The sequence below is a fragment of the Peromyscus eremicus genome, chromosome 16_21 (genome assembly GCF_949786415.1).
Source record: "Peromyscus eremicus chromosome 16_21, PerEre_H2_v1, whole genome shotgun sequence".
NCBI classification, from domain to species: Eukaryota; Metazoa; Chordata; class Mammalia; order Rodentia; family Cricetidae; genus Peromyscus; species Peromyscus eremicus.
In genome coordinates, this window is record NC_081432.1 from 12477912 (window position 1) to 12497397 (window position 19486).

The 19486-nt window shown below is 38.2% G+C and overlaps 1 protein-coding gene across 9 annotated transcripts in view; it reads right to left on the reverse strand.

The window, feature by feature from the left end:
* The window catches only part of Pcdh15 (protocadherin related 15), a 623956-nt gene that overhangs the window by 133088 nt on the left and 471382 nt on the right, over positions 1–19486 (reverse strand). For all 9 annotated transcript variants that reach the window (XM_059244015.1, XM_059244010.1, XM_059244012.1 and 6 more), the window contains 2 exons: positions 4597–4706; positions 2341–2481 (listed from right to left, as the gene is read on the reverse strand). In XM_059244015.1, coding sequence (XP_059099998.1) covers positions 2341–2481; positions 4597–4706 — 251 coding nt within the window. The remainder of the gene's footprint in view (positions 1–2340; positions 2482–4596; positions 4707–19486) is intronic.

Consider the following 19486-nt stretch of genomic DNA (forward strand, 5'->3'; position numbering starts at 1 on the left):
AGCATGCAGTACAATTTTCCTTTTAAAGCTATTTGTTTCAATGAAAAGTGATAGTTGCAATTTTCAATTAACTTTTTCTACTTGATGTGTTTACAAGTTACATAATACCTTTCTTTCAGAACATTGTAGCTGTTTGTTTCAGCCAACAAGTTATATAATACCATTCTTTTATAACATTTTATCTGTTTATTTAGCCAGATAGGTTTACAGTCTATGGAATCTTGTACCTTTCTCTAAAAGTGTAAATGCTTGTAATTTACAGGCTTTTTTTTTTATTATATTCACTCAATTAAGTGTGTGTGTGTGTGTGTGTGTGTGTGTGTGTGTGTGTGTGTGTGCCGATTTGTCACAGGTAAGGGGGAGTCAGAGGACAGCTTGCAGGAATCCTTTCCTCAACCTGGAAACCCGGGGATTGATAGCAAATGCCCTTCCCTGCTAAGCCACCTTACTGGCCCCAGCTTAAGGTCTTTAAAACCTGAATGAAGAATGGAGAGATGCTCAGTGGTTAAGACACTTGCTGCTCTTGTAGAGAATTCAGTTCTAGTTTCTAGCTCCCACACCGTGGCTTACAATCACCCATAGCTCCAGTTCCTGAGGATTGGGCACCTTCTTGGGCCTCCATGCACATGTTGCCACATGCATACATGCAGGGAAACACCAATATACATAAAATTAACAAAATTACAAATGTTTAAAACCTGGAGAAAGTGGTCTGCTCTTTTGAAACAGTTTAACTATGCCAGTGAAGTATTGTCTCTGAGGACAGTATCATTATCTGAATGCCTTCGATGTATCTTTACAAACAACTGTACAGCCACCCACACCAGCTTGTTAAGTAAAGTTAATGGTAAATAACAGTCTCCTCTAGTGACAGTCAGTTACTGAGCCGATGTGCTTGTATATCACATCTCCCACTTTTTTCCCCTTCACCCTAAGCCCTTCCTTCTTCAGCACCTGGCTCTCTGAGGTTTACATTGCCTCCATCTCTTTTCCTCTTCCTCTTTCTAGAGAAGCTGATGAATGTCATGATGTAATGTGGTGTCGAAACATGATCTCAAGGGAAAAGAAGAATGTTTTAGGGCAGTGGTTCTCAGTCTTCCTAATGCTGAGACCCTTTAATACAGTTCCTCAGGTTGTGGTGATCCCCAACCATAAAATTATTTTTGTTGCGACTTTGTAATTTTGCTACTGTTATGATTCATAATATAAATATCTGATATGCAGGATATAGTATGCCATCCCCGTGAGAGGGTCTTGACCCACAAGTTGAGAACCACTGTTTCAGATGCTTTATTGCACTTTTCTTTCTGCAGGTGCCTCTATTGTATGAAGTTAGGAGAAAAGTGTTTTTATTGTAACCATCTGGATCTTAAACAGGACACACTGATTATAAAAGGCTCAATTGCCTTGGTGTGGAAAAGTGTTACATGTGTGGATTTATTGTAACATTGGTAACATTGTCCTAGCATCGGTCACAGCCTTTTCTACAAACTGACATCTGCTTGCTTTTCCACAGGAGTGATGTTGCTCTGACAGATCAAAGAAATAGTTTAGCATCATTGTTCCAGCTACATCATGTTTTTTTTTTAATGTACTGACAGTCACTGCATAACATTACTGAACCTAATTTTAGAAAGTCGATAGTCATTTGATCATCACATAGAAACACATGGAAATTAAATGGGATGCTACATGTAAATTATAATTATTGTTAATTACTAACTTAAAATATTAAAATTCTTTTATTTAGTTTAGTTTTATATTAGTTTTATTTAGTTCTCTCTCTCTCTCTCTCTCTCTCTCTCTCTCTCTCTCTCTCTCTCTCTGTACCTTGGGCATATGTATGCCTCCATGTGTATGTGGCAGTCAGAGGACAACATTCAGGAGTTGATTCTTTTCTTCTGCCATGAGGATTCTGGGATCAAACTCATGTCTAGGCTTGGTGGCAAGCACCTTCACTCACTGAGTCATCTTGGCAGCCCATTTTTAAGCTATTTTCCCTCTGTTCTCATGTAGGCAGTGTCTAGTGGTCATGCATCCATTGCGGTATTATTAGCCATGCAGCCAGGCTTTCAAAGGGGGATGAAAAAGTTTGCTGATCAATTTATGCAAGTGAAGTTATCATAACAGTATTTTATACATCATCTGTAAATAGTATGTTATTGCCTCATTCCTAGAGTTGCCATGCCATCTGCTAAGATGAATGGCTATTCCTCTCCAGCAACTAAGGAGGTTCCTAAAGCCTTAAGGGATAGCCTTTTATTCATGCACATGTAACTCACTATTTAAACAGTAAGAATACCTCAAAATGTTGTCATTCTCTTAAGCAATGTAACTTACTTTTAGAAGGAACTCGGAGATTGGCGAGGACCACTTCCAGAGAATCTGCTTGCACCCGAAGGACGTAGCTGGTCCTTGTCTCATAGTCCAATGGTGAGTTCACATAGATAACACCTGTGACATTGTTGATTCCAAACTTATCTGGAATTTAAGATACAACTCATTAGTTTCTTCACATGGTAAGGAAAAATTCTCTTTAAAGAGCATTATGGTTTCAACATTACTAGAAACATCTGAAAGAGTTGCTAAGCTTACAAATGATAGGGTTCCTGTGTTTGGAAACATTCCTGCTGTTGGGATTTGCTGTGGGATGGTCTGTATGTCAAATGTGTTGCTCTGATTGCTCAATAAATAAAACACTGATTGGCCAGTAGCCAGGCAGGAAGTATAGGCGGGACTAACAGAGAGGAGAATTCTGGGAAGTGGAAGGCTGAGTGGGAGACACTGCCAGCTGCCGCCATGACAAGCAGCATGTGAAGATGCCAGTAAGGCACAAGCCATGTGGCAAGGTATAGATTTATAGAAATGGATTAATTTAAGATGTAAGAACTAGATAGCTAGAAGCCTGAGCCATTAGGCCAACCAGTTTAAATAATATAAGCATCTGTGTGTTTATTTTGTAAGTGGGCTGTTGGACTGCCAGGGCTTGGTGGGACCCAGAGAGAAAACTCTCCAGCTACAGGGATTATCAGGGTGTGTTCCCTGAATGGTGCATTAAGACTGTACTTTTGGTTGTGTGCTATTTTGAGAGTCTTCAGGATGCAGGCATTCAGTTAGCAAGCCTCCTGTCATCATGATGTCAGATGGTCCTGCCTTAGCAGGGCTTTTCTCTTATAGAAGCCCATTGCACTTTGCTTAACTGGGTATTTTCTGTATTTACTCCTGCAGATTTAGCTTGTAGGTTACTTTTACATATGCTTTATTATCATGAGCATTTTAAAAATACTTTGCCTTGGTCTCTGTTTTTTTTTTAAGTTTGTAAGTACTTTAAGTAGAAAGAATAGAGCACTGTCTATCTGTATAGGATCCCACTGCTTCCTTCCCCACATCTTCCCTCACCCTTCTCTGTCGTAATCACCATCTTTTGAAATACTCTACGTGCACGTTTAACAGTTGCTGGACTGTTTAATTCTGAGATCATGAGGAACACGCTTGCTTGCTTTTCTCCACACTTCTAGCAGCTGGAAGAGCCATTACCACACCACTGACATTCAGTATTTGCTGAATGAGCAAATGGATAAAGTATATGCAACAGTCGCTGTGGTTGACAAAGAGAGCTTGTTGCTATTTTGAAGGACAAGGACAGGGTGAACATCAGAACAGGTTGAGAAATTCCAGCCTTTTAGGATTTGGAAAGGAGAGTCCATTGCCCTCAGGGAGGAGGTGCAGTGGTGGAGATAAAACAGAGAATTGATAAGCAGGGAATCAGTGTGCACTTCCTGCAGGGGAAACCCCCTCTAGTAACAGGTAGTCACCTAAACACTCCAGACAGTCTCAGGACTGTCCTTTCAGATGCCAAGGAGTATCCATGTTCACTCTTTGATTAAACACTCAAAATGAACTAATGTATTAAATATGGATTAAACATTCTCAGCCACCCATCCTATCCCAGTCTGCTCAGGGTCTCAGCAGAGAAAAGAGTAGACAACATTTGAAATGAAGAAGCATTTCAGTGGGAGAGGATATTGTTTCCAGTGGGGACATGGTGGGAACATGAGTGGGAGATGGTTTTGTTCCTAGAATCCAGCAAATGACGACCATTCTGAAAATGGCTGAAAGACAAAACTCAAAATTTCCCGTTAACTGATTTGTCTGTTTGGGGCATTGTGTTCTATAACACACCTGCCTGCCAGCACTGATATGGCTCTTTTGGTATGTATACTTATACAAGATCCTAAAGCTTCCTCAGGATTAGTATGACAAGAGATCAGGCTTGGGGTACACACAGAGGGGAGAGATGAGTCTTGGAAATAATTATCTCTTGCAGCTGAAAGAACAATTCATTCATTTTGAAGAAATGCCACAAAAATATCACCAAGAAAGTGAGGGTAAAGGCTTCTATAATTGAATGTTAAACATTAATCAGGGCACACAATGACTTTAGATAACACACCCAGACTATTAATCAAGTCGTCAAGTACATTGAAGGTGGACACAATTACATTAGGATAGAGAAAATAGAAGTGCAACCAAAAGTTCTCCTGATTCTACGTTTATTGGTTTTTGGAGAAAACATAGGAAAAATTCTCTACTTACCTTCCTCGTTTCCTGCCACGATGGAGTAGACGATGCTCTGATTGATAGCAGCAGCAGAAATGACACCAACTACAGTCCCTCTGGTGGCGAGCTCACTTACAGGAGGAGGTCTGAGGTTAAAAAAAAAAAAGGATGTTCATTTCCTTCTTTTCTTCCTTCCTTCCTATCTATTTCAGTATAACATCATCATCATCAACAATATCATCATCATCATCACTATCATCATCACCACCACCACCATCAGCAGCAGCAGCAGCAGCAGCATCAGCAGCATCACCATCATCATTATATTTATTTATTTATTTATTTATTTATTTATTTATTTATTTATTTATTTATTTATTTATTTATTTTGAGACAGAGTTTTTCTATGTAGCTCTGGCTGTCCTGGAACTTACTATGTAGACCAGGCTGGCCTTGAACTCAGAGATCCATCTGACTCTGCCTCCCAAGTACTGGGATTAATGGTGTGTGAGTTGGCTTAGCTGTTAAAGGCTAGGCTCACAACCCAAAATATAAGCAACATTTATTTTTAAGAATGAAATTGCAAACATACAAAGATCTAACCCAAAATCCACTGAAAATAGTAATACTTTTATAAATTTTAGAACATTTTATTCCAGTTACAATTCCTAAAAGCATTACACACAAATTATTTTATAGCAGGCTTATCACATTGGTTTTATAATTATTATTATTATTATTATTATTATTATTATTATATTATTATTATTACTATTTGGTTTTTCAAGACAGGGTTTCTCTGTGTAGTTTTGGTGCCTGTCCTGGATCTCATTCTGTAGAACAGGCTGGCCTTGAACTCACAGAGATCCACCTGGCTCTGCCTCCTGAGTATTGGGATTAAAGGAATGAGCCACCACCACCAGGCCACATTGATTTTATTAATAGAATTCTGCTTCAACAGTCTTTGAAGCTGTTTGTTAAAAATGACAGTTCTGTTTCTAACATTTAGAAGATTTTGATCAATGTTATTTGTATATGTGGACAAATTTAAGACTTATTGATCCCCTTTAATTAATATTTCTTGACATAGTGTATGTTTTTGCACTTCTGTATATAGTATGTATACATGTGTGTTTGAGTGTTTGTATGCACATGGATGCATGCATATGCATGTGTGTATGAAGGTTCATGCATGTGCAGGTGTGAATGCATGTATGTGAGTGTTTATGTGTATGGCGATGTATGTGTGTAGTATAAATACATGTGTGTGTGTGTGTATATGTGTGTGTGTGGGTGCATGTATGTGTGTGTGTGGGTGCATGTATGAGCAGGTGTGCATGCATGTGTGACAGAGGTTGATCTTGATGTAAGATGCCTTCTTCTATCACTCTCCACTTTATTTTTGAAAGAGTCTTTCACTGAAACTAGACAGACCAATTTTATTAATTAGAGAGCTCCAGGGATTCTGTTCTCTCTACCTCCCCAGCAGTGAGATAATGGGCATGTACTGCCATGTCCAGCTTTCACATGGTTGCAGAGGGCTCCAATCTTATTTGCTTAAGACTGGTTTTCAAAGCAACTTCAAGTTCACATAAAAACTGAGAGAAAGATAAAGAATTTCCTGATACATCTTCTGCTGTAAAGTTTCCTCCATGCATAAAAGCTATGGATACTGTCACCACAGCTTTAGGCAGGCACTAAGAAGCCATGGTCACCTCAATTCTGGTGTTGCTTATTCAATGGTGATGGGCAAATATTTAATTACATGTGTCATGCAATTTTACCTTCATGATCTGCCTCTTCTTCCTCCCAAGTGATCCCTGACAAACATTCATCTTCCCATTGTGAGATTGAGTGACATAAGTGGAAAATTAACTCCAAACAACCGATACTCTTGACCATATCATTTGCTGTGTAGGATGACATCAGCTACTCTGGGAGTGGTCCATATGGCAGGAAGTTGAAGGTTATATCTTCACTGTAGCCAATAGACTTTATTGACAACATCCCCCTTGGATAGAATGATATCAGTTGTCGTAGGGAGTGTTTAATGTGACAAAAATCCAAAATGATTTTTGAACATCAATCTGCAATGAACCTAAGCCCCAAGATCTAATGCCTCCAAATCTTGACATAAATCCTTGAGCATAGAATTATTTCCAAGCTCAACTGTTCACTGGGAATTTATGTGAGCCTCACAAGAGACTCTATACCTGGTCCACACCTGTATGCAAACACTGTGAAGGATCACAAAACAGGCCATACCTAGTCCATGTCTGGGTTCCTGACTCCTCAATCTTCCAGATGACAAGGGTGTTGTTCTTATAGTTTAAGTTGGTTGTGATATTATTGTGCTACAGGGGATACTCAAAGACTAGAATAGTGAGTTGTTTATTTGTGACATAATATTACATGCTATTTTTTTATAAATTGGACACAAGAAAACATATTAGTTATACTATGGGATGATCTTTAAGGCTGGAAATTCTTTTGTAGAGGTTCATAGCTGGTGCTTAGATTGAGTTTCTATCTTGTTACTATATGCAGTAAGCTAACTGCTATGTTTTCATGACGGACTTATTTTGCCATCAATACAAGGTGTATGCATGTGAACTTGACTTCTGGAACAAGTACCCTTCAGGCATTAACATTAGGAAAAGAATTCAAACATGAAAACAATATGCTGTATGCATTTTTGCTACTTTAACTGAATAATCAGGATAGAATTAATTAATACACAAAAAATCAATGGCATAATTTATAAAGAAATTTACATCTTCTGCATACCAATAAAACATTTAAATTTCTTCTTGGTAGTGAATGTGTAAAACTAATTTACTTCTAGACAAATATCAGCTTATTAACCTTTGCCTTAATTATTCTAGCGGCACACTTCTCTCTACCAGAACAAACACTGCTATAAAAATTCAATTTTCTCCTGCCTGAATTGAGTGGACCTCTATGATAAGTGAACATTAGATTAAACATTTTCAATTCTTCTCCGTTTATTGGCAGTCAGGCCCATTTTATTATTGTTTTATGCTCTGGAAAATATCTGTTGTATTATTTGACAAATTACATTCTCTCTCTGCAGTGAGATATAACTTGAATATGAAATGCATTAACTACATATTATGAGCAAGATAATCCTATTGATAGAGAGACAGACTCATATTCAGGTTAAATCGGATGAGCATGAATCACCATGGAGGTGGATGGAGGTAAGGCTATAGACAATGTATAGCTGAGATGTTATAGTATATCGACAAACTCCATGAATGCAAGTCCAGTGTGATATTCCCAACTGACAAAAGAAATTCAAAGTTTTAAAAACGTGAATTGTATAAATTTTACAAATTTGACAGCTAACAGATTTTGTTTTATAACATCGGGTGACTAAGTTTGATTTTTCACAAACATTTTTTAAGTGTATTTTCGTATTTCACTGTTTATAACTGATAGATTATGATGTATCATTCTCTTCTTTCCTTCTATAAAGTATAATCAAAATGTGCTGTTTTATTTTAGAAGCAACTAAATTATAGGTAAAGAATTCTCAGAAGGCCTAGTCCAAACAAATCTTCTACCATTAACTCCTACACTGTAAATTCTTCTTATAATGTGCTTTACTAGACCTTTTAAAATTTATTTATTTTTTAATTAAGAATTTTTTAATTCATTTTACACACCAATCAAAGATCCCCCTCATCTCTCTTCCCCTCCAGCCTCCCTGTCCCAACCCACTCCCCATTCCCTCCTACAAGAAGATAAGGCCTCTCATGGGGAGGTACATTAGTAGAGGCAGGTCCAAGCCCCTCCCCTGCCTCCAGGCTATACAAGGTATCCCATCATAGGTAATTGGCTCCAAAAAGCCTGTTCATGCACCAGGGATGTAGTCTAGTTGGTGTAGGACTCTCTGTGTAGCTCAGGCTACCCTGAGACTTGAGTTATATTCATGCCTCTGTGTTCCTGAGTGCTGGGATTACAGGTGTGCATCGCTGTGGTTGTCCTACCTTTCTTTGTTAAAAGTTTTTATTAGTTTTTCAAGGTTTCATGTAATACATTTTACCCACATTTACTCCAAACGCCTTCCTAGATTCATTTTCATCTCTCTTCCTGCTCAACTTTGCCCCAGCCCTCTGCTGTAAAACCCAGCAAGTCCAATTTGTGCTACTCATATATGCTTGGCTGTGTAGTCAACCACATGAGCATGGTCAGCCTACCATGGGTCAAATTCTTAAAGAAAACTGACTCATTCTCTCACAGCATCCATCAATTGTGAATAGTTCCTTGGCTAGGCATGGGACTATGCCAACTTTCCCTGTCCATTTAAGGATTTGCTTTATCTTTCACAGGCTTTGTGCATACTGGCACAGCCACTGTGAGTTTGTATGTGCAGCTACTCTTTTGTGTCCAGAAAACACCGGTTATTTGCAGTCATCCATTACCTCTGGATCTTACACTCTTTCCACTCACATCTTTCACAATGATTCCTGAGCCATGGGAGAAGGGATGTGACACCCTATTTAGGGCTAAGCATTCCACTGTCTTTTATTCCTTGCACCTTTACCAGTTGTGGGTCTGTGTTAATCACCATCTATTGATTTAAAAAAAAAACAAAAACGTGTCTCTGATAATGGTTGAGAGATGCACCAATCTAAGGGTATAACTACAAGTCATTAGGAGTCAACTTAATACTAAATCCATTTAGTAGAATAATAGTAGTAGATACTCTCTTAGGGCCTATTATCTGGGTGGCCACAAGTTCTTGGCCCTAGTAACAGTATAATGTATGAGTTTCCTCTTATGGAGCAAGATTAAAATCCAATCAGAAAGTGGTTGGTGACTCCCATGACATGTGTGCCATTTTTGCATTGGGGCCATTTCTAGCCAGGTCAGTCATTATTGTAGTACACATGGTTCACACTTGGGTAAAACTGATGATTACTTATTCCTGACAGTAGCAGGCATCGTACCCCTCAGCCTTATGCAAGCTAGCCACTAGAGATGAAGCTCCTGGGTTAGTCCCAGCATGTTTTCTTCATGATCTATGACTTAAGTATGTGGTGCCTTCAGTCACAGGTTCTTACTATGCACTATTGGAGAGTAACCAAGAGCAGCCAATGACTTATAATGTTTTGGGGTCCACTGGACTCCCTTGCACAATAACTAAAAAATGGGGAGTCTAACTGGGACATTGTTGTCCTGTTATAGTGTAACTCCATTTATACTCCTCTAGTCCACGTATATGCATGTATTTTAGAAAGCTTTTATTGTAGTAGATTTAATTGTTGCTTTTTCAGAAGGTCCCTAGTGTTAATTATTCCTCCCATTATTCCTTGCTGTACTCTGCCCTCTCATTCCCACCCCACTCAATCCTGCTTGTTCCATTACTTCCCTTTATACCACTGCATTGTATTCTTTTGAAAACCTCCCCTTACCATGGCCCCTTACTAATTTTCTGACTCCTGTGGGAACTTCAAATGAAGTGGACCTATCTGAAGATCAAAGCTAACATCCACAAATGAGAAACAAAACAAAACAAAACAAAAAACCATGTGACATTTATTTTTTTGGGTCTGTGTTATATATCACCCAGAATGTTTCCAGTTCCACTCACGTACCTGACAAATTAATTTTGTTTCTCTTAACAACTGAATAATATTCTATTGTGTAATTTAAAGAAAGGCAATGAAAAAAATGGGGACATTATTCATGGAAAATGAAGTATAAGGCACAGTGAGATACGATCACTTCCCAGCTGCTAGGATGGCTGTTAATACTGCATTCCCATGACTTGTGTGAGAGTGAGCTCTGTCTCAGAAACTCAAGCAGGTTAACAGGGTAGCTCAGCATGTACTGGGGGCGGTTGTGCTGTACGTACATGCCTGTTTCTGATGTCTGCTCAGTCAGGCCTTCTGCTGTTCCAGGCACTGGAAATCTGCTTTATGGTGATCTCAAAATTCCCCTGTCGTCTCTGCTCCTTCTCTCCTCCCGAACCTCCAGCTGTACTATCTGTTCACTATCTCTGCTCCCATTTCCCAGAATGCCATGAGGTTATAATTACATGGTATAGAATATTGATTTTCTTTAGCCACAGGTACTTGAGTTTCCAACCTGGCTTCCTGATATGTACATCACATTGCATTGCCTTGCTGGATAATGCTTCATTACATGCATGGACTCAAACAGCAGTAGTTTTTAACTAAGAAGAAAACTGATCAAAATAATTCTAAACTTACTGCTTTAAAAAAAATCTTTGTAAATAAAGTATGACTCAGAAAGATTATCAACTTTATAATAATTTACATGTAAGAATGTCATAAATTAATACTTGCTTAACATTTCTAATTGTTTGGGAAAATATATGTAATAATTCTTTTTCAATTAAACATTTTAAAATATCTGAGTCATCTAGCTAATAACTATACTAAAATAACATAATTTGTAGTATCCAAATGTTAGACCCCATTTTTACAGTATAAAGAGAGATGAAACAATTATTTCACAGTTTAAAATCAAGCTTTGTATTTGGGTTCAAGAAGTAACAATAAAAGTAAATGTTATGCATGCTGAACAAAGCTCCTAATTATTTTAAATGTTGTGCAGTTTAGGGCGTGAAAGTGTTTGTCAATAGATGTTATAAAAGTTCAGTGGTTCCAATCTGGTTCTATTGCCCTCCTTCTACAGAGAGAGACAAATCTAATTTATTTTGACATGTTGGAATTCAATATATTTGCAAATGAGTACCAATTAAGGGACCATTTTTATATCTGCTATGAGAAAGTTTAATGAAAACGAGAAGAAATAAACACCCACTGGAACTCCTATTATTTGTAACCTTGTGGTAATTGTGCCAGAGTGACCTGATTCCACACATTTAACTAAGAAAAATAGTGCCAAGATAGGAATATTCAGAGACACCAGCACCCCATGATTCTGAGGATGAATTATAAATAAGAAAATGAGTCAAGGACCACGTGGGCAGAAGCTGTTAGAGGTTCAGCTCTGCTCAGACTCACAAGGCACCTTGAGCATAAACATTTGAGAGTAGGAATAACAAAGGTTTTCTCAAATTATTATCAAGATAAAAATGTCACCTAGGGTGACATTCATGTGTGTGTAGTATGTGCAAGTGTCATAAGCTTGGGGCTGTGGTGATATTTTGTGTATGCTCCAACAAATAAAGCTTGCCTGAAGATCAGAGGGCAAAGCCAGCCACTAGTTAGCCATAGAGGCCAGGCAGGGGAGGCACATGCCTTTAATCCCAGCACTTGGGATCTCATGACTTTGCTCCCAGTACTTGGGACGCACATATGCCTTTAATCCCAGCACTAGGGAGGTTGAGACAGGAAGTGATATGGTTGAGGGGAGAAAAGGAATATAAGGCGGGAGGAGACAGGAGCTCAGTCTCTTTAGGCTGAGGAGTTGGTGAGGTGAGAGGTGGCTGTGGCTTGTTCCTTTTGTTTCTCTGATCTTTCACCATTCACCCCAATATCTGGCTCCAGGATTTTATTAAGACCAATTAGGATTCATGCTCCAGGGGAAACACTCTGAAGAAGTACAGAGGCTTCTACTCTGCTCCATAGTAGCATGGGAAGTCATCTGATACAGATTTATCAAGGACGGAAGAGAACACAGGAAGAGATGTCCAGACATCCTCCAAAAACTCAGCCACCATTTTGAGCATCAGCAGGGTCCATAACCTGAGATAATTTCCAAATTTCCCAGTTTGACTTAAGGAAAGTTTCTTCCAGGCTCTTAGTTCTTAGCTTCCTTGTCCTTATGCCTTTCCATTAGAAAACTTGACATTGTAAATTGTTTCTGTAAAATCTTTAAGAAAATCCCTTCTTGCCAGCTTTACAGTTCAGGGACATTGGCTTTGCCACTGACCAGGGAGGCATGCTTTGACACAGTTTCACTAGGAAAAACACCTATCTCTCCTTTTACTGGCCCCCATACCTGGTTATTCTGTTTTATGGGTTCCCTGCTTCACACTGTGAAACTACCTCTACTAGTAAACATGGGAGGATCTCTCCAGCACAGCTCTTAATTAAAATCCTATTTCCCAAACAGTGTGGCTGAGTTCTGGCCTTCTCCATTATTACAGTAGCTTGTTATCTTTTGGGTGATCAATATCCTCAGTTTGGATTGTTTGTGTCCCTCTTTTCTTGATAGTATCATATGTGAACCCAGCTCTGACCAGCACAAGTTCTGTCCAAGCAACTCATGGATCTTAAGAAACAGCCGGTGGCTATTTGAAATCACTACATTTATTTATACCGTGATATGTAACTTACGCACACAGGCAAAGCCTATAAAGGAGCAAGATTCCATGCATACACATCAGAAAACAGGACATCAAAGCCACAGGGCATACACCACAAATCAAAGGTGTGTCGAGAGAGATTCTAGCAATCATATGATTCAGTTTATCTGTGCCAACCCTTTTGTGCCCACCACTGTCACCTAATACAGTGTATGTCTCTTTACATTGAAAAGTGCTGCGCTTTGGGCATTACGAAAGTAGAGTAAGGAGTAAGCTTTACTCTTTCACTTAAGTTTACAGTCTATTTAGTGAGACTGGGCATGTGCACCCTCAGAACTTGACTCTGAATTAATTATATGTTCATCAATGTCATATAATAATCCTTGCTTTTTCTTGTTTGCAATGGCCTGGCGTATCTTTTCCTGTCGTGTGATTTTTATGCATGTGATTTTGTTTTCTGTGCATTGCTTAAGGGAACATAACCACGTTTTAAAATTTTACAAGAAAAAAAATAATTACCCCTTGGAAGATGAATTAAATGGCACAGCTACTGAGTACCATGGAAGACTGAAAATGAATGACTTCACCATTATAAATTGAAGGGAAAGCTATGTCATGATTGTGAGTGCCCACTCAGTGGGAAGATCTGACTTCCATTCTGAGTGGTAAGTATGACTTTTTCTGGTTAACTCCTTTCAATACTTTCAAATTTCTCTTGTAATAAATAATAAAAATAAGGTCCTTCATATTGCTCAAACGTCCTCCAGCTTGCATCTCTAGGCTGATGAACTCTGAACCTTACCTCCAGAGCCTGGAAACAGGACACCCCAGAGATTTAACACAAGGAGAGAAAGATGCCATCCCTAAAACTGTGAGTAATAAACTCCAAACAAGGGGAACAACAAGAGACTGTAAATCATCTACAATTGGGAAGATGTGAAGAAGTTCAATTCCACGTGGCAGAGAAAGTGTATGGATACATTCCAAACATCCCAAGCCTTTTCTCAAATATAAAGAAAAACTCTCTTATGCTTGAGGATGACTTGAATAGTGACGGCAGAAGACATGGCAGTTTATCTTCAGGAAATATGAGATTTCATGTTGGACAAGAGATCTATACAAAAGTCGAGCAGTTTTAGTCATCAAGCAGCACTCTCTGTACTTGTAGTTTCCACAGATCTTCTTGCCTTCTGTTGTAATCTCTTCGGTGTTTTCTCCCTACACTCATGTTCTTGATGGATAAAGGCCTTTAAGTCTGTAAATCAAGATTTCCATGAATGATAGCAATGTCCCTTCATAGAACCGAACTGCAATTCTTTGACTGATGAAATCTCCCTGGACTGCTGTAAAAATATTACTCCTACTTTTTATAATTTAGTATATAAAATAGCTATCTCTGATTATAAATTATAATTTCCCTCATTTTTACATATTAGAAGGTAGACTATTAATTCTTTATTCAGTTTATACTAATTTCAATCCCCAATACAAAAGCTGTTCAGATTGAGTTTAAATATGAATTATATATAAGTCTTTACTGTCATTAGTTATTAAATTAATTCACTTTAATCAGTAACATACCAGTTTTTTAATTTTAATATGGAAATTGTGAAGGTTATATTTTAGTGAAGAGTATTGAAAGTTTGGAAAATGTCAGGATGTTCTTATGTATAATTATCTTTTATTTGGGTTTCATACATTAAAATTAAATACTAGTAGAAACAGAACAATATTTTTGTAGGATTAACAAAATACTTAAAAAATTAACAAAAATATGTTTGGAACATTTGATCTTTTTCTTATTTGCATATAGTTATAAATTTAATTTTTATTTTTGTAGGAACTATACTTTAGAATGCACAGTTTTTAATTGTTTATAACTTTAAATTTGAAATATTTAATAATAAATTGGCACATCTTTATCATAAATGAATATCAAAGCTATATGTATATGTATAAATGCATTGTATTTTTTTTGAAAATTAAAAAAAGTATATATATATATATATATACATGCATTGTATTTTTTGAAAAATTTAAAAATAATTGTCTTTGACTAATTTTTTGATAAATGGAGTAAGACACTGCATTTTCCACCCAAAATCAATATTCACATTTAGACTGCATGGTCTATCTTAGACATGTTGACCTTTCCATGATATTTACTCTCCACCTGAAGGCAAGCGAATTCCAGTGTATGCATGACTCAGTCTGCCATCCTCCGATGAAGATCAAATGTCATTCTTCAGGGTACTAACACACTTGACCTACAGGAGTCCATCCATGCTCGGGTAACCATCCAACCTTAACTACTACTAGGATTTTAGTATTCTTGCATAGGTTAACAGAGAGACGAGTTACATGAATTACCCATGACAGCATAATAACTTTCTAAGAGATGCAAAATAATGAAAGACAGAAACCCTCTGATCAAACATGGGCATGTTGTGCTTTAGGTTGCATCTTGAGGCTACAGCCATAGGAGGCACATCTGGACCACACTTTAATTATCACATTATGGAATTTCATGTGGTGTTTGTGTAAAGGATGTGTGTCCCTCATCAAACTGCAGTTAATGATGAGGAGAGCAGAGACACAGAGGTGGGAGGTTTGTACCATAACCTACAGATGACCTGATTGTCCTGTAGACGCACACTTAAGTGAGACGGTGTTCATTTCAATGTCACAATGAAGTCTGGGACGCTGGGATGTTTTGGCCTAATATTCTCTATCTCTTCTTAACTTGGGTTCATAATTTATATTTCTCTTAAAGTCCCCCAGCCTGGCTCAAATTCTCTTCCAACCCTCTCACATGGGAGTTTCCTCTAAAGAGATTGTTGCTTTTAAAGTCTCACCTTGGTAATTTATTGCTGTGGGACTTTAGTATTTTGATAGATGTAAGCTAATTTCAAGATATTTATGATTAGTTAGGAGAAGTTTTAAGGAAAACAAAGAGAGAGAAATTTAATGGATATTAATGTAGATTTTAAACATATATGTTAAAGTAGGCCTTATTTATGTGCTTGTATATCAAAAGAAAATGAATAAGTTGGACATATTTAATATATCTTAATTTACATACATGTTCCACATTAATAATGACACTAATTACGTGGAGTTTTCATTCCTAAACTGCCCAAACCATGTCAGGATACCTACCAATAATGGACAGTAGGCTGTTATATCACTTTTTTCTCATATAACGCTTTTAACTCAGTTTTCGTCATACTACTTGGAAGAGGGAGTAAATAATGAAACAGCTGAAGGCCCCAAGAAGAATGAATCAGAAATAATTTAACAAAATGAATCTAATAACTGGGGTATTGATGTATGGACAACTCCCTAACCTTCACATTGGTTCTAAGATTGAAAGGCAACTGAAAGATTTTTGACAGCTTCGGCCAGTGAGATACCTCATCAGGGAAAAGTAGTCACCTTGTAAGCCTGAGGAGTTGGGTTTGATTCCTAAAACCCACAAAGAAATGACAGGAGAGTACTGATTTCACAAATTTGTCCACTCGTACACACAGTGACACATGTCCTCCCTCCACCGTAAATATACACACAGAATAAGTAATCATGAAAATTAAAAACAAAGCAACCTATTTACCCTTGTAGCAAGGATTTCTGTTAAACCAAATAATAAATTGTCAGGTCCAGCAGGTAGTCTCTATGGTCTGAGCCGGTCAAGACATGAGAAAAGTTTGAGAACAGATTATTACAAGGTGATTCTAGTTTTAAATGCAAGCCAAATTGTGGGAAATGGTTTAAATAAAGATATGAGGCTACATGTCACACACACACACACACACACACACACACACACACACACACACCCTACTAACTTATAGTGCTCAAGGTAGGTACTATTACTTGATCTCTATTCACTGCAAAGGGAAAAATAAGTCATAATCCAAACAAAGGAAAAAGAATCTGGACAGATATCGAGGGCATGACATGTTTCAGCAATAAAATGCCTCTAGCTCCTTATGCACTTGGTTTTAGGTAAAGGTAGGAGAGGGGGGATGAGGATGGAGGTCATCATGGAGCCTCAATATAGTCATGTTGGTGTGTTACATCATTGCATGTTTAATCTTGTTTTAAACTTGATTAGACTGAGATGTCCTGGGAGATGTGAAGAGCACACTTCTGGGTGTGACTCTGAGGGTAATTATAGAGGGATTCCATAATGGAGAAAGGCCTATCTTGAAAGTGTTAGTACTATCCCATAGACTGAGGATCTAAATGGAATTAAAAGGTGAGGAGAGGGTCCCTGTACCTGCTTGGTCAAATGTCCATTTGTCGGCTGCCACAGAGCTGCACTCATTTCTGATTGCCATGTGAGACAAGTGTGTGGCTTTTAATTGCTACACCATCCATGTTTCTGAGTTTTCCTTTTGGGAGGCTGAGTAATCTAAGTGGCAGTTCCAATATACATGAAATAGTAGGGTTAGTGGGAGATGGTGCCATGGTTGTCATGAATTCAGTTTAAATTCCCGAGATAAATGAATAGTTCATCTTTAAATGTGGTCATTTCTTGGAAACAAAATTTCCCCTAGGAACCTAGACATGAACACTGGAACAGAGACAACCCTGAGACCTACAACCACAGGTCTTCCAGCTCCCAGTGTGATTTTTCTTAGAAAATATTGTCCACATGTAAATGGTGAGTCCATACCACAGGGTCAGAATGCACACAGTACCATTTTGTATCTCTGCAAAATTTGATCCTAGAAGGATTTGTGTTTTCTTCCTCCAGAAGTGACACCAACACAAGGCATCTTTCAGGTAGTCATAGAGTGATGCCTCTTTGCCCTCTGGGAGTCATGCATGGACTCCTGAGGCAGGAAATAGATTTAAAAGTAAGAGCGCAAAGGCAGTAAGCATCTTATACTCATGGTTCTGTACTAGAAGGCAGCTGGGATGGCCTTGCAGGTAGTCTACAATAGCATAAGAACATTGCCACAGCTAGCGACTGAGAATATAATGACAAGAATCATCCTTACAGACAATGCTTCCAAAAGGAAACAAAACAAAACCAAACCAAAACAAAATTAGAAAATGTTGCAGCATGAACGAGCAGGGCTTTCAGTATGGTTAATAAATTACGTCATGCGTTCTTTCAAATCAATATAATGTTAATTTATATCATTTGAAAGGACAGTACCTAGTACAAGACAGACATGCAAATTTCTTATCTTGTGTTTCTGCCTATGTCAACAAATGGCTGACAGGGTTGCCCTGGGTTTATTCTGTATTTCAGGTATTTCTGGGCAAAATGGTTCAGCCAGGCCAAAACATGGTAAAGACCATCCAGTACCACAGTTTATTTCCAAAAGTATAGCCCTGTTGGGTGACTCCCAATAGCAAGTGGACCTAGAAAACAGTTTGGCTGTGTGCTCATGAGAAAGTAGGGGAGTCCAGAAACACTGCCATGAGTGTCCCCCAAGTCAGCAAAGCTGGAACAATTGCTGAGGAGCTACCCACTGTTTTAAGGTTTTCCTAGCACACTGTATAAACATTTAAATTCAGATATTGACACCAATCACCAAAGCAATGCCTTCAGCTCAGATTTGCTATTATTTTTTTTTCCCTAAATTTCCTAGGTATCTGAGAGAAAGGAAGGCCATTTTTTTTCAGTACCAAATTCCACTAAATCTATTTCATCAGTAACATTGACTTTATATAGGAGTCTATCCATAAACAAGTTACAAGATGGCTAAATCCCCTTTTTGATTCAGAATAACAAAGGATTGAGACAATCATAAAGACTCTGTAGCTGTGAGAAAGTTCTTGAAGGTCAGAACCCTCTTAAAGGTCTCCTGACTGCTTTTGATTATAGCACCAGATAATTGGCAATTTTTTTGTTCTCTAAGTTAATAATTTTATTAATAGAATCTATTTGTGGTTGGTATTTATATTCAGACACAGTGGGAAATGCTAAATTATTTATTAAGCAAAAACATTTGTGTTTTTCAAAATTAGTGTTGAACAAGGACACACAGAAAAGAAAGCCAAACGAACAATGTCCAGATTGTCATCCTGACCTTGGCCTCAAAGCCTCAAGGTTTTACCTGAAGGAGACAAAGATCAGCATGAATGTCTGAGAATCTGAGGCACACCTGTTACTAACTGGGAACAAGTCCAGCTCCAAGCTGGGGCCCAGAGAAAAGGCAGGATGTCCTGAGCTTACTCAAGGGGAAATGATACTTATTCCATGCCTGGTTGTGTTGTTTGTTTGTTTCCCTATTAGAGTTTCCAAGGATGGACAAGAAAATTTCCTTTACCAGCGTCTGTGAGGGCCCCAGCAAAGATAGGGAGAAGTGTAAAGTCTTAGCTGAGGTTTCTATTGCTGTGACGAAATACCATGGCCATAAACAACCCTAAGAGGAAAGGGTTTATGGAAGCCTACAGTTCCCACCAAGACCATCAAGGAGGGAAGTCAGAGCATGTGGCATGGCTGGAATCTGGAATCAGGAGCTGATGCAGAGACCATGGAGGAGTGCTGCTTACCAGCTTGCTCCCTCATAGGTTGCTCAGACTGCTTCCTTTCTTTTCTTTTTCTTTCCTTTTCTTTTCTTTTCTTTCTTTCTTTCTTTCTTTCTTTCTTTCTTTCTTTCTTTCTTTCTTTCTTTCTTTCTCTCTCTCTTCTTTGAG